The 14,567-nt window shown below is 44.8% G+C and overlaps 2 protein-coding genes across 2 annotated transcripts; one reads left to right on the plus strand and one right to left on the minus strand.

Moving 5' to 3' along the window:
* Positions 1-201: 201 nt before the first annotated feature.
* On the minus strand, positions 202-4,257 carry LOC142427702 (putative uncharacterized protein ZNRD1-AS1). The gene is made up of 3 exons (XM_075532847.1): positions 4,214-4,257; positions 1,921-1,996; positions 202-1,016 (listed from the first exon to the last, which is right to left on the minus strand). The coding sequence occupies exon 3, from the start codon at positions 864-866 to the stop codon at positions 243-245; it is 624 nt and encodes a 207-aa protein (XP_075388962.1). The 5' UTR covers positions 867-1,016; positions 1,921-1,996; positions 4,214-4,257; the 3' UTR covers positions 202-242.
* Positions 4,258-4,670: 413 nt separating this feature from the next.
* POLR1H (RNA polymerase I subunit H) lies at positions 4,671-9,066 on the plus strand. Its single transcript, XM_075532838.1, has 4 exons — positions 4,671-5,004; positions 5,402-5,502; positions 6,234-6,343; positions 8,857-9,066. Exons 1-4 carry the CDS (start codon positions 4,869-4,871, stop codon positions 8,879-8,881), a joined length of 372 nt encoding a protein of 123 aa, XP_075388953.1. The 5' UTR covers positions 4,671-4,868; the 3' UTR covers positions 8,882-9,066.
* The last annotated feature ends 5,501 nt before the right edge of the window (positions 9,067-14,567 follow it).

The raw sequence follows: 14,567 nt of genomic DNA on the forward strand, positions 1-14,567 counted from the left end.
AACCCGGCCTCACATACTCCCCTTACTGCTATGAAACGTTACCATCCCCACTTCACAGATGGGAACCAGAACATCAAAGACGATAAACAACTTGACCAAGTACAAAGTAGCCAAGCCAAGAATGGCCACACTACCTCTAAGTTTGGACCTATCTGATCCTTTCCAGATGGCAGCCCTGCCTGAAGAGTAGCGAGGACAAAAAGGAACAGAATAGAGAGATTTATTCAAGAGTTGCGGTTTTATCAATAGAACATTGAGACTTTCCTAAACTTCTCTTTCCCTATTTGGCTTCTCAGAAAGGGCGGCATGGGTAAGAACTTCTTTGTATACGGTCTTACAACTGTGCCCCCCTCCTCCTCTTCATTCGGAGTCTTCTCCATCAGAATATTCACTTGGATGCGACTGGCTTGGCATGGCTGAAAGAGGGGGTATGCAGTCACTCTTTCAAACACTTGCATCTCCTTCTTGTCTCTCCCGGGCTGCTTCTTGTGGGCCGGCGAGGGGCTCTGGGTTATTCCCAAGATCCCCTCCTTGAGCTTCTGTTCTAGTAGCTCTCGCCCTCGAAGCATGCGCTCCTGGTGATCTTTAATTTGCATCTCTTCCCTTCCACAGACCTGCTTCCTTCTCTGTGCCTTCGGCATGCCAGGGTCTTCTGGCACAAGCTTGGGGAGTGTTGTTTCCCTGGTGGGCTGGCGTGGTTTCCGGAAGTCCCTCCTGCTAGATTCCCCACCCCTTCCCGCTCGATGTATATGTCTCTCTATGTGTTTCAGCTCTCTCTTGGGGACAAAATATTGCTGCTTTGGTCCCTGAGTGAGTCCGGCTTTTGGACCCTCCTCCTCCTCATCTGTCTGCTGTTCCCTAATCATTTCGGTTGCTCTTCTATTATAGTAAGACTCTGCTTTAGCGAGCCAGTAGTCAAGGGAAAGCGCCTGCTCTTTATAGAGCCGTTCGTACTCCTCTTGTTGCTTTTGAATGAGCAGGTTTCTGGCTTCTTTCGTGTGCACGCCTCCTAGCTTCTGCCAAGGCAAGCAAGGAACAGCGATTTAAAACGGGACCATCTTGGTACTTTGAACACACTTACACAGAAGCCTGCCCTCACCATTGGAACCAGTACAAACATGATGGTCTTCGATTTACTTTGATGTCAGCACTAAGATTTTTATCCCCGTCACTCTCAAGCGAGTCAGAACTCTACTGCATTAGGATAACAGCCAGCCCAGGTGGAACATATCAAGAACAATGTTTTACCCCCCACTATCATGATCCCAATTCTACCTTGGAAACCTGGTGAGACCAGAGGATGCACAGCGGTGCAGATGGGAACTGGAAACACAGGGAATTCAGAACAGATGAACCCCTCAGGACCAGTGGTGAGAGTGGTGATACCGGGAGGGAAGAGGGAAGGGGAAGTAGAAAGGGGGAACCGATTACAACGATCTACATATAAACTCCTCCCTGGGGGTTGGACAACAGAAAAGTGGGTGAAGGGAGATGCAGGGCAGTGTAAGATATGATAAAATAATAATTTATAAATTATCAAGGGTTCATGAGGGAAGGGGGAGCGGGGAGGTTGGGGGGGGGGGAAGAAAAATGAGGAGCTGATTCCTGGAGCCCAAGATGAAAGTGAGAGCTTTGAGAATGATGAGGACGACGAATGTATAAGTGTGCTTCACACAATTGATGTATGTGTGGATTGTGATAAGAGTTGTATGAGCCCCAACAAAATGATTTTAAAAATTTTTTATTAAAAAAAAACAATGTTTTAATTACAGGAGTTGGAGCTTTAGAAAGGAGACTTTGTTTTGCCACTGAGGATAGAGCTGGGGAAGACATACTGCCTGAAAATTCTCTCGAAGGATTTAGAAAATACTACGTCTTCTCGAGTTTACAAACAACATGGTGGGAAGAAAATTTGCTCACCAGGATCCTTTTTTCCAGTGGTGACTGCTGACCTTCAGCAACCCGAGGGTCTGTGGATGCCTTAGCCCAGGCCAATCTGGAATAGAAAAGGCAAAGAGAGATTCCAACTAAGTGCCGCCAATTGCCACTGAGCCCCAGAGACCCCATAGGTCAGAGCAGAACTGCTCCTGGGGGTTTCCAATGCTCTATATCTTTCTAGAAGGAGAGAGCCGCATTCTTCCCCACAGAAACTTAAGGACACATCTGCCCAAATCATGTCTGTGTCAAGGAACCCCGTTTGGGCCAAAGCCAAGGGTATTTTCCTCACAAGGAGGAAAATCTGCTCTCAGGGCCATTTCTCCTCTGGGAAACCACTTCATTCCTGCAGGAGAAGATGGTCTTCTAGTAAGAGATCGACTTTTCCCTTCACAGGAACTAAAAGCATACTTCTTCTGTGGGCTCAAACAGAACCACTCGAAATCTTGTATCTTGGACTGGAAGAGGGGAGACACAGACTTCTTGGCATTATGTTGAGTGAACACACCGAGTGATTCCTCCGTCTCCTCATCTCCTTCTTCGCCTGGGGCAATTCTAACTCCCCATGTTCTCAGTTCATGCTCTTTCTGAATTTTCTTGAGCCGGTCCCTCTCTGCCTCTATCAGCACAAACAGCATCGCTGGGCTTTAATCTTGTGTCTGTATCTGATCGCCCACCTCTCTGCTTATCTGCCTGATACTACCAGTCATCCTTCACCCTCAATCCATGGTGAAGCCCTTCACTGTTGAACCCCTCAGGATGGGAACTTAGCGTTACACTGAGTTTATTTATGGGATAGGCGGATAGCAACACAATGGAAGGGCGCCAACCTTCTGTGTGTCATTCCTGGTCTGATCTGAGTTTACTGTGAGGTCACTCTGAAGCTACTCTCATGCCTGGTATTTCATCTCTGTGCCTATGTTCACATGATTCCTGGTTAAACGCATGGGGTTGGGAGCCAGAAAGGGCAGAGTTGAATCCTAATTGTACTTCCTGCATGTGTGACTGATAAAAAGTAACCTGACTGATAGCAAGTAACTTAACCCCTGTCTGGGTTGGTTACTTTTTAACACAGAGACATAGACAAAATCCTGCCTCTGGGCTTACCAAAGTTAAAAGAACAAATGTGAGTCAGATGTGGACAGCTTAGCACAAGCTCCAAATATGGAGAGTAATTGGCAGTTGTATTTCACAACAGGCCAAGCCCTGATTCCATATGAATTCTTCCTGGTCTACACCATAATTTTGTCTTCTTCCAAACAGAAACCCTGTTATTTCTACAACTCATTTGAAGATTCACCATGGTTTACATAAAAATATCCATATATCACTTTTCATATTTTGAGGCATCATTTTGTCAACTGAAATTTAGGCTCATAAACGATGGTTAGGTTTATATCAACAAGGATGACTTAACCTGTCAGGTACTATCAAAGAGAATCTGAAACAAAAATTCTGACACCGACCTCTTAGGTGCACTTATATTGTCTGACAATATATAGCTATTTTTAGATTTCAAAATAAGATTTCTTAAATCTCTTATATGGCACCAAGCCTAGTATTTAACATTAATGTGAGCCCAAATTACTTCCTAGTTCTTAAAATTAATGGTTGATTAACCATCAGATTAAACATCTTTTCTCCAAAGAATTGCATTCATATTTTTAACGAAACATTTCCCAGTCTTCTATCAAGCATACATGCAATGCCTGTCTATTGGCAATGCCTTGACCTGGACCTGTCACCTTTAAACCTCTAACTGTACTTTCATTACACTTATTCACTTGTGTTCTTTGAGATCGGAGTTGTTTGACTTCGCAGCCCCAGCTTCGGTTCCAAGTCTGGCACAGGTATGGCACAGGTACTCATACCTTATGAAATACACTGTGAGATATTTTTTGTGAAAGTGTCCTGACTTAAAACGTGTCTCTATTGAATCACGGCAGCAATTAACCAGTGCGATTACTCATTGACTGTTCTTCCAACGTTAAAAGAGAGTTGAGGAGGGATAGCTTCAGCTCCTCTTTTTCAAGGAGACAGACAACAAACAGGTGAGAATAAAAACTGCTTTCTAATACTAGCCTTGCTTTAGCTACCTACAGGCGTCTGAAGGGAGGGGAAGCCCCAAACCTCAACCCCTTCCTGAGCGCCCCGCTTTATCTCTGCCTTCATCTTTATCGCTTCCTGCCCCTTAAGTCAACTCTCCAAGAACCGTTAAACAGATCACAAAAAAATAGCAAGTCAGCCAAGTTGGGAAGGAGCGCTCGGCCAAAAGTACCGGCTACGAGAAAAGCCAGGGCCAAGCTTTGCTTTCCACCAGGGCACAGCCGCACGATGGCTCAGGAACGGGAACACGCTGCTCTAGTCTTGACCAGAACAGTACGCATTCAGAGGCGAGTGCGATCTTAAGGGGAAAGCTCCCCGCGACTGGGTGGAGGTAAGGCGCAAAGCCAAGACTTTAACGACCCTGGCGTAGCCGGAAACGCATCTTAAACAAACCGCTTCCTAACTGACGTCAAGTACCAAGCTCGAGAGCCCACTCCGGATTCCCGGCCGAGACCTCCTTCTCCAAGGCCCTCCGGTTGGATCTGCGCAATAGTGCGCGTGACGTCACAGCCAATCGCGAGCGGGAACGCCTTGGCGCTCTAGCCCGCCGCACTCGCTGCCCAGCCTCCCGGGCGGAGAGGACGCTCTAGCCAGAAAGCCGGCTGCTTCTCGTTCCTCCCAACGGAAGTCTTCGCTCCGAGTGTCCGGTTTGCCGCCCGGGCCTGGGTGTCCCCGACACTTTGGTTCCGTCGCCGTAGATGTGCACGGGATGAGAGCTCGGGCACCCGATACCGAGGTTCTGGGACGGGCCTGGCACTTCGGGGCGGGGAGGTTTTATTGAGACACGTCTGGTTGCCTCCTTCCAAGCCTCGGCCACCAATACCATCATGGACTTCACCGACACCCGCTCCAGCTTCCAGTCCGACCTGGACTTCTGCCCGGACTGCGGCTCGGTGCTGCCGCTGCCGGGGGCTCAGGACACGGTCACCTGTGCTCGCTGCGGCTTTTCCCTGAACGTGCGCGGTGAGCCGCTCCTGCTCAGCGGCCGGGGGGCGGAGGCTTGGGGCGCTGCATGGGCGGGAAAGGGGGACCCTGGAGCCGGAGATGGGCCTGGGGCTCTTGCACGTTGTGTCCAGGGGCGACGCCTGCAGGTCCACACACGCGAGGAGCCTTGCAGCGGTTCTCAACCTGTGGGTCGCGACCCCTTTGCAGGTCGAACGACCCTTTCACAGGGTTTGCCCGATTCATATCAGTAGCAAAATAGCAGTGATGAAGTAGCAACAAAAATAATGTTATGGTTGGGAGGGGGCGGTCACCCCAACATGAGGAACTGTATCAAAGGGTCGCGGCGTTGGAAAGTTGAGCACGGCGAGGGCCACTTTCTGTTCTGCGCCACTAACAGCTCTCCACTCCTGTACAGATTTCGAAGGGAAGGTCGTGAAAACGTCAGTTGTGTTCCACGAACTGGGCGCTGCCCTGCCCCCGTCGGTGGAGGAGGGTCCAGAGTTCCAGGGACCAGTGGTAAGTTAAGAAGTCGCGACCTGTTGATGGGGGGGGGGGGCGGCGGGCGTTGTTGCAAAGATCGGGAGAGTGCTGTACCCACTTCCCAGAAGGGGGGACTTTTAGAGCAGACAGGCCTTTTGGGGGGTGGTGGCTTGATTTTTTTAGGAAGCTAGGCAAGTGGAGGTATAATGATGATAACGGAAACAAGGTATTGTAGGAAGTGCAGGGGCGGGGGATGGGCAATAGAGAGGGAAAGGGGATTTGGGGAGTAAATAATGAAGGCGGGAGGGAACACTAGATCTGATCCTGATTACCCAACTCATTTTAAAGGCGGTTTAACCATGAAGGGCGGGGATGCTCTAAGACAGATGTGATGCTGATCGTACAAGACCTCTTGATATGATTGGATAATTGACTTATTCAAATGTATGATATGGAAGTTGTGTGCCAATAAAAATGTGGAAAATAGCAAAAAAGAAAACTTTGGGGGGGAAAATGCAATTTTTTTAAATCCAATTTTTAATCAACCAGTCGGGATAATTTTTCTCAGATACATTCTTATATATAGAGAGAGATCCATAATCAATTGAATTGTCATGTAGCCAAAAAAAGCAGGAGCTAGGGGGAGGCTTTTCCTCTCTGTTGGCTCAGAGGGAAGGTCCCTATCTCTTCCCAGCCTCATTCCCTTGGTTCCTATGGCCTTCATGTAGCTATGACTAGCTCTCCCCTAGCTCAGTCTTTACTCCCAGATTGACAGACGCTGCTCTCGATGTGGTCACGAGGGAATGGCTTACCACACCAGGCAGATGCGTTCAGCTGATGAGGGGCAGACGGTCTTTTACACCTGTACCAACTGCAGGTAAGTATTCGCTTCTTACCCTCTGGCATTCTTCGTCTGTTTGCTAACCAAATAACTACAGTGAATTACGGTTTTTAAAATCATTTTATTAGGGGCTCATCTTATCACAATCCATACATACATCAATTTGTACATGCAGTGCCCTCCTCATTCTCAGCGATTTATGTTTTTTACAAAAAGAAAAATGATTTTCTTTGATCCTGTATCACACCCCTTTACTCATTCCTACCCTCTTGTAGCCAAACAACTAAACCTTTTAAAAGTATTTAGAAATGGGATGAAAATACAGAAGACAGGGATTGCTTAGTGGCCCAGATGGTCTGCTTCAGCTGTAATAAAGCTAGTTGTAGTTTGATGTAAAGTAAGAAACCTCTAAATGGTTTTGAGAACTTTTTTGTCTTTGATATTCTGTAGTTTCATTACATGTATCAAGTGATGACTTAACATTTATTTATCCTCTTTGGAATTGGTTCGAGTCCAGAAAACTGGGGATTGATTTGCATTTCATCAGTTTTATAAAACTGTTTATCCTTAGCTCATTGAATGTTGCTTCCCCCCCATGTTTATCCTCACCTTCTGGGCCTCTAACTGCTTGTGGAAGGCATCACTGGGTGTCGTAAAAGGTTGATTGACTACTAGCTGAAAGTTTGGATGTTAGAACGCTCTCAGAATTGCCTGGTAATCCGCTTCTGAAAGGGCACACCCATAGGAGGAGCGAGCCAGCCAGAAGAAAAACAGCAATTAGTTGTATATTAAATCTTCTCTTCCCTACTTCTTTGAATTGACTTCTCTCACATGTGACACACGTGTTCTCTCACAGTTCAGGAAGCTGGTAGCCTGGTTCAGGGCACCAGCTCTGTCAGAGGCCCTCCTCTCTCCTACGCTGCTTGTTCCTCGCTTCTTGTCTTCATGTGGCGTGGCACCTACCTTCCTCCAGCTCTGTCTCAAGAGATGGATTTAAGGGCCCTGCCAGTATTGTGGTAATGTGTTGGGTTGTTAACCACAAGGTCGGCAATTTGAAACCACCAGCCAAGCCGTGGGAGATAGGCGGGGTTTCCTACCTCCAAAAGGAGTTCAAGTCACGAAAACTCAGAGGGGCAGTCCTGCCCTGTCGGGCAGTGTCATCGCGTCAATGAGTCTGGTATTTAGGTTCTACATTAATTCCCCCTTTATTGACTTAACAAAGGAAAACATTCCCAGGGGGATGACAGCAGGTACTGATTACAACCACATATATATATGCATTTACAACACATAGCTAGATTAATCCATAACTTTGCCTTGCATATTTTCCATTTCCTTTCTCTCTCTCTGCTGATTATTGAGTAATTCCTACAGGTTTCTCATCTGGGTTACTAATTCTGTCTTCAGTTTATTCCTCCCATCTCCCCCTTTTTTTTCCAGTTTATTTTATTACTTTTTTTCACCATTTATCTCCCATAAATCCCCATGGTGATTTTTAATAGTTTTCAGTTCTCTAATTATATTTTGAACTTTTTCCTTTAATTCTTTAAATATGCATTACATTTAAATTTGGTTATTTCTATTTAACATCTGATCACTTTGATACTTACAAACCTTTGTGACTGATGCTGCGGTCACGTCTCTTGCTGACTCTCTCGTGCGGATTGTCTGTTGTATGTTCTTTTACTACCAGCTCAGGTTTGTTTAGAACTTTATGGGGATTTTTTGAGGCTTGGCGAGAATGCTGTGATTATTGGCATTGGTGTTTGATCTGTCAGGTGCCTTGAGGCCCTGGATATGTTTTTGCCTTCAGGTGTTCTGGACCACAGAAGCAGCATGGATTTGGCTTGCAAAACCACTGAAGGGCCAAGGTTAGAGTTAGAGACTCGGTGGCCCCATCAGTGGTGCAGGTCAGAAGTTGTACCCACCCACTGCTCCTTAGGAGAAAGACAGGGATTTCTGCTCCTGTAAAGATTTCTAGCCTCGGAAACCCGTTTGGTTTTGCATTTTTTTCCACAGAGAGAATCTGCCCTTTGGTGAAAATCTCCCTTCCCCATTGGGGATGTATTTTCTCTGATGTCTCACGTTCTGTGTGGCTGTCAACACGGAAGCCAAGGGGTGTCAGGGTCGCACCGGACCTCAGTTTAACTTCCTTGTCTAAAGATTGCCTTTGCACTACAACTTATCTCTGGATTATATACGTAGATCTATGTATCCATATATCAGACATTTTTGAGAATGTTTTCTCCCGGTCTCTGGCTTGTTTATTTTCTTAACTTTTAGTTAATAGAAATGTAAAAATTTCATATTTGTCTATGCTTCCCCTTGCACGGTTAATATTTTTTGTGTGTCTTGCCTAAAAAATTCCTGTGTAGTCCACGGCCATTGCCCATGTTTTGTCATCACAGTGTGCTTAGTTGTGCTAAGGCTGTTCAGGAGATCCGTCGCAGTGACGTAAGAAGTCCCTCCTGAGCCCTGTAGATCAGTCAAGCAGCCCACAGTGCTAGGAGTTCTTCCTTTGGCCTAATGAGTCATTTCTTTCTCCGTAGGTTCCAGGAAAAGGAAGACTCTTGATCTTTTTTCTGAGCAGCTCCCGCTTCCCTTCCTTGGAGTGTGAAGAGTATCGGACCCCGAGATGCGCCGTGTTGCAACATTTTGCTCCCAGAACAAGGATCAGGGCTGCACGTGGGGATTGCCGTTCGCCCCCAAAGTACCCCCCACCCAGTGAAGTCTCCTATTAAAGCCGTATTTCTCTACAAGACTGAGGTGTGCTACCTATAACCCACCTTAATTTCAGAGGGAATCTAGCAATAGATCTGTTCTTTTGGAAAATATATCAACTACTGAATAAGAACAAATTAGTACTACATGACAAAGAAAAAGGGGGGAAAAAACAAGGAATTAAAAAAATGGAGACCAAAATGATGGTGATATAAAGAGGTAAGACTAGTAAATATTCCCTCACTGGCTAAACCTATATGATAACTTGAGTTATCTACCTTCCTTTCAACCTCTCACCGGCTCAAAGTCCACAATATTAGCCAAGCAGACAGGGCCCCCCATATATGGACTGCCTACCTGCCAGGCTTCACCTGGCCCTCCTCTTCTGTCCAACCATGCAGTGCTGTTGGTGTTTCCTTTGATGTACACCTCTCTGACTTTGATGCTGCTCTAGCTATCAAGCCTTTGGCCACCTTCCGCTTCCCTTTTTACCAATTTCTGTTGCTCCCCACGAACATGTATATATTTTTGTTGAGCACAAATTGCCCTATATTGTAATTTCTGGCCATTTCTTCACTTGTTACATGCTGTCAAGTTCCAGTTCCATAACTATGAACAGTGGAACAAAACTACCTGGTCTACGCCATCTTCACAGCCATTGCTATTGTTGCAGCCATTGTCTCAGCCGATCTCATTGAGTAGCTCCTCTGTGTGTGTAGATCTGAGTGGATCCTCTTTTGTGTGTAGATCCATCTCATTGAGTGGATCCTCTTCTTTAGATCCAGCTCATTGAGTGGATCCTCTTGTGTGTGTAGATCCATCTCATTAAGTGGATCCTCTTGTGTGTGTAGATCCATCTCATTAAGTGGATCCTCTTTTGTGTGTAGATCCATCTCATTGAGTGGATCCTCTTGTGTGTGTAGATCCATCTCATTAAGTGGATCCTCTTGTGTGTGTAGATCCATCTCATTGAGTGGATCCTCTTGTGTGTGTAGATCCATCTCATTGAGTGGATCCTCTTGTGTGTGTAGATCCATCTCATTAAGTGGATCCTCTTGTGTGTGTAGATCCATCTCATTAAGTGGATCCTCTTGTGTGTGTAGATCCATCTCATTAAGTGGATCCTCTTGTGTGTGTAGATCCATCTCATTAAGTGGATCCTCTTGTGTGTGTAGATCCATCTCATTAAGTGGATCCTCTTGTGTGTGTAGATCCATCTCATTAAGTGGATCCTCTTGTGTGTGTAGATCCATCTCATTAAGTGGATCCTCTTGTGTGTGTAGATCCATCTCATTAAGTGGATCCTCTTGTGTGTGTAGATCCATCTCATTGGATCCTCTTGTGTGTAGATCCAGCTCATTGAGTAGATCCTCTCTTTTGCTGATGCTCTACTTCACCATGTCTTTCTCCATGTACTAGCTCTTCCTGAAAACATGGAAAGTGCATGGACAAAGTCTCACCATCTTAGCTTCTAAAGAACATCCTGGCTATACTATGAAGCCCGTAATATATTTAATATTCTCTCACATCATGATCCACAGGGATTAATTATTCGTTAGGTCTTCATAGTCGCTGTCCCTCTTTTGCATGCATATGAAGTGATTAGAAATTCTGCTTGGGCCAGACATACCTTAGTCCGCAAAGTGACATCATTGCTTTTGAGCTCTGGCGTGGTCTTTTGCTGCAGTTGTACCCATTTGATGTCTTTGCTGCTTCCTGGGTTATGGACGGTGGAGCCATTCAAGATGAAATCCTTGACACCTTCATTCACTTCTGCCTTTATCATGATGTTGCTTGTCCCCTTGTGAGAATTTGTGTTCTTTATGCTGTGGTACAATAATCCATACTAAAGGCTACTCTAAACCCTACTGCCATTAAGTGGATTCTGATTTAGCAATCTTTTCAGGAGCCCTCTTTAGGGTTTCCCAAGAGAAAGCCTTCCTGGAACAGACCACTTCCTCTTTCTCCATGGAGCCATTGGTGAGATTGAATTTGAACTGTTTGGAGTTAGCAGCCTGATGCTTAACACACTGTATCACCAGGGCTACTGCTGAAGGCTGTTAACCATCAATAAGTGCTTCAACCCCTCTGTTTACAGAAAACCAGGTGTTAGCTGCATATTACATGTTGTTAATAAGTTCCTCTCATCTTAATGCCACTTTCTTCCTATAGTCAGACTTCCTATCATTGGTATTTGCAGTAGCAATTGTAAAGGATAGTGAAAGGATACCACCCTGACCCATACCATTCCCGAGTTTAACACACTGAGAATCCCCTTGCTCTCTTCCAGTGACTGCTTGTGAACCCGTGTCCAGGTTCTGCAAGAGCACAACTAAGTGTGGTGGAATTCCCGTTTGTCTCCATGCTCTCCGTAAATTCTCACCGTCCACACAGGCAAATGCCCTTGCATTGTCAATAAAACACAGATAACATCTTTGATATTCTCATCTTTCAGCACATTACATCCCTCATTCCACATGCTCTTCTGAATTTGGCTCGAGTCTCTGGCAGTTCCCTTTCTATGTTCTTGAGTGAGCTGAAGGGAAATTTTACTTGTGTGTGATGATAGTGAGCATCACCTTTCTTTTGAATTGGAGCAAATATGGATTTCTTCCAGTTGGTTGGCCAGGTAGCTGCTGCCTTTCTAACTTTCCATCAACTGGTTAAAACATTTCCATTGGTTTCAGTCAATTCCCAGAGCCTTGTTTTCTTGTGAATGACTTTCAATGTAATTTGGATTTCTTGTGTGCTAACAGTGCTTGATCATGTGAACCCCTAAAGTGGTGGAACATTGATCAGGTATATTGGGTACAGGGTCCATCCTTTGATGCTACATGGGTGGTTCAACATTTTGCTCATCGAATCCATCAGTATTGCAATTCAGGGTATACACTCTTCATTGATTTCACCTTGAGAAATACTGAGCACATTCTTCCCTCTTGGTTTTCTAAATCCAGGTCTTGGCACATTTCATTATACTACTCTGGCGTTTGGAGTCACTGTTTAAAACCTGTTTAGCTCTTTTACTTGCTCATTTCCCCCCACTTCCTGTTTCAGAGTATTTCCTGATACTCCATCTTTTCCCTTTTGCCTGTCTTTTGCTTTCTTCATGTATGTTGTCCTTGGTGTCATTAATGCTCAGTATCTATTCTTGAGATAGTTTGTAAGTTCAAGTGGAATATACTCAAGGTCATATATTGACTTTTTTTAAAAAACATTTTATTAGGGACTCATACAACTCTTATCACAATCTATACATACATAGATCAATTGTGTAAAGCGCATCTATACATTCTTTACCCTCATCATTTTCAAAGCATTTGCTCTCCACTTAAGCCCTTTGCATCAGGCCCTCTTTTTTTCCCCTCCCTCATGAGCCCTTGGTAATTTATAAATTATTATTTTGTCATATCTTGCCCTATCCGGCGTCTCCCTTCACCCAATTTTCTGTTGTCTGTCCCACAGGGAAGAGGTCACATGTAGATCCTTGTAATTGGTTCCCCATATATTGGCTTTTATAGATTTTCAGATTTTCTTTAACTTCAACTTGCATATGAGCGACTGATGGTCAAATCAATTCCACACTTAGCCCCTGACCTTATTCTGATAGATGATATTGAGCTTCTTCATCATCCCTGTGGTGAGCAGCAATGGAGGTAGACATATCTAGCCTCCTCTGGAGTCCCTATTGCCACGAGGCAGGAGTCAGACATAACCTTCACCCTGGGCTCTGCTGCATCAGGTTTCGGAGATTTGGGGCATGCTTCTTCCAAGTGGCTCTGAAATGGCTCTTATAGATCAAGGAATGGTTTTGATGGCTTATCTTTTTTTTTTTTTAGTGGACCATTCCCTCTAGAAAAGTAGAACGATTTCCCCAAGGGAGTAGAGTGTGGCTTGGTTCACAAGTGCCCGAATTTTGTCAACATTTTTGTCCGTTCAGGAAGTTGACATGTCCAGAATGAGGTTTGTCATCAATTGACATTTCACCTTTTGTGAAACAAGACTGCCACTTGTGTACTTGAGGTTTTGGCCCATAGCACTGTCTTTGTAAACTTGCTCAACATCACAACCGTTTATGCGGCAATTTTCCCAAGCAGGAAACAAAAATTTCATAGCCGCACACTGCTATCTTAAATTGGCCATCACAAAAAATGAGGTTTGAGCGAGCGAACTGCATTTATGAAAAGATTCACTGTGACCAGAGATAACCTTCCTAGATGACACCACTGAGTACACTAACTCAGAGCGAGTTGCTTGATGCTAGCCTAGCAGGAAAAACGTGTACTACAAAAGCTTCATCCAGCAGTGCTTTTTCCAATTAATCATATGTTTGATTAATTTTATGATGCAGATGGTGGTAAAAATACTTTTCAATAGAGGAAAGAACTAGGAGGCAAAGGACATTTATAGAGGTCTAAATACAGGCATGTACATATGTAAATATATACATAACTATAAGGAAATAGATCTATGTCCATATTTTTACATGTTAAGTATTAAGGTATCAGATGGACATTGGGCCTCTACTCAAATACTCCTTCAACGCAAGAACACTTTGTTCTATTAACCTGGCATTCCCATAATGCACACCTTCCTGACACGATCACAGAAGACAAACTGGGTGCATTAGCGAATGTGGTAAAGATAGCTCATGGTTCCTGGCTATCAGAAGATATGGCTTCTGGCATCTTAAAGCCTTGAAGATAAACAAGCAGCCATCTAGCTGAGAAGCAACAAAGTCTACATGGAAGCACACCAGCCTGTGTGATCACAAGGTGTCGATGGAATCAGTTATCAGGCATCAAAGACCCAGAACAAAAAAATCATATCAATGTGAATGAGGAGGAATGCAGAGTGGAGACCCAAAGCCCATCGGTAGGCAATTGGACATCCCCTTACAGAAGGGTCACAAAGAAGAGACGAACCAGTCAGGGCGCAGTAGTGTACCGATGAAATAGACAACTTTCCTCTAGTTCTTTAATGCTTCTTCCCCTCTCCCCCCACTATCATGATTCCAATTCTACCTTACAAATCCAGCTAGACCAGAGCATGTACATGGGTACAGATGAGAGCTGGAAACACAGGGACTCCAGGATGAATAGACCCCTCAGGACCAGTATTGAGAGTAGCCATGCCAGGAGAGGAAGGGGAAGGTGCGGGAGAAAGGGAAAACCGATCACAATGATCTACCTATAAACCCCTCTCATGGGAACAGACAACAGAAAAGTGGGTGAAGGGAGGTATCGGTCAGTGTAAGACATGAAAAAATATAAATTATCAAGGGTTTGGGAAGGAGGGGGGAAAATGACCTGATATCAAGAGCTCATGTAGAAAGAAAATGTTTTGAAAATGATGGCAACAAGTATACAAATGAGCTTGACAAGAAAAAAATTTTTAAAAAAATTTCTATTCATCTTTGGCATTAGTAGTTGGTGGGTGTGGAAGTTATATAATCTGGTGCCAATTTGAGACTATTAAGAGTAAAGGGGAAAAACGTTTTTAAAAGAGTGAAGGGGTGGAGTTTAGCCTGTCAATCAGG

Source organism: Tenrec ecaudatus, chromosome 1 (assembly GCF_050624435.1).
Source record: "Tenrec ecaudatus isolate mTenEca1 chromosome 1, mTenEca1.hap1, whole genome shotgun sequence".
Lineage (NCBI taxonomy): Eukaryota > Metazoa > Chordata > Mammalia > Afrosoricida > Tenrecidae > Tenrec > Tenrec ecaudatus.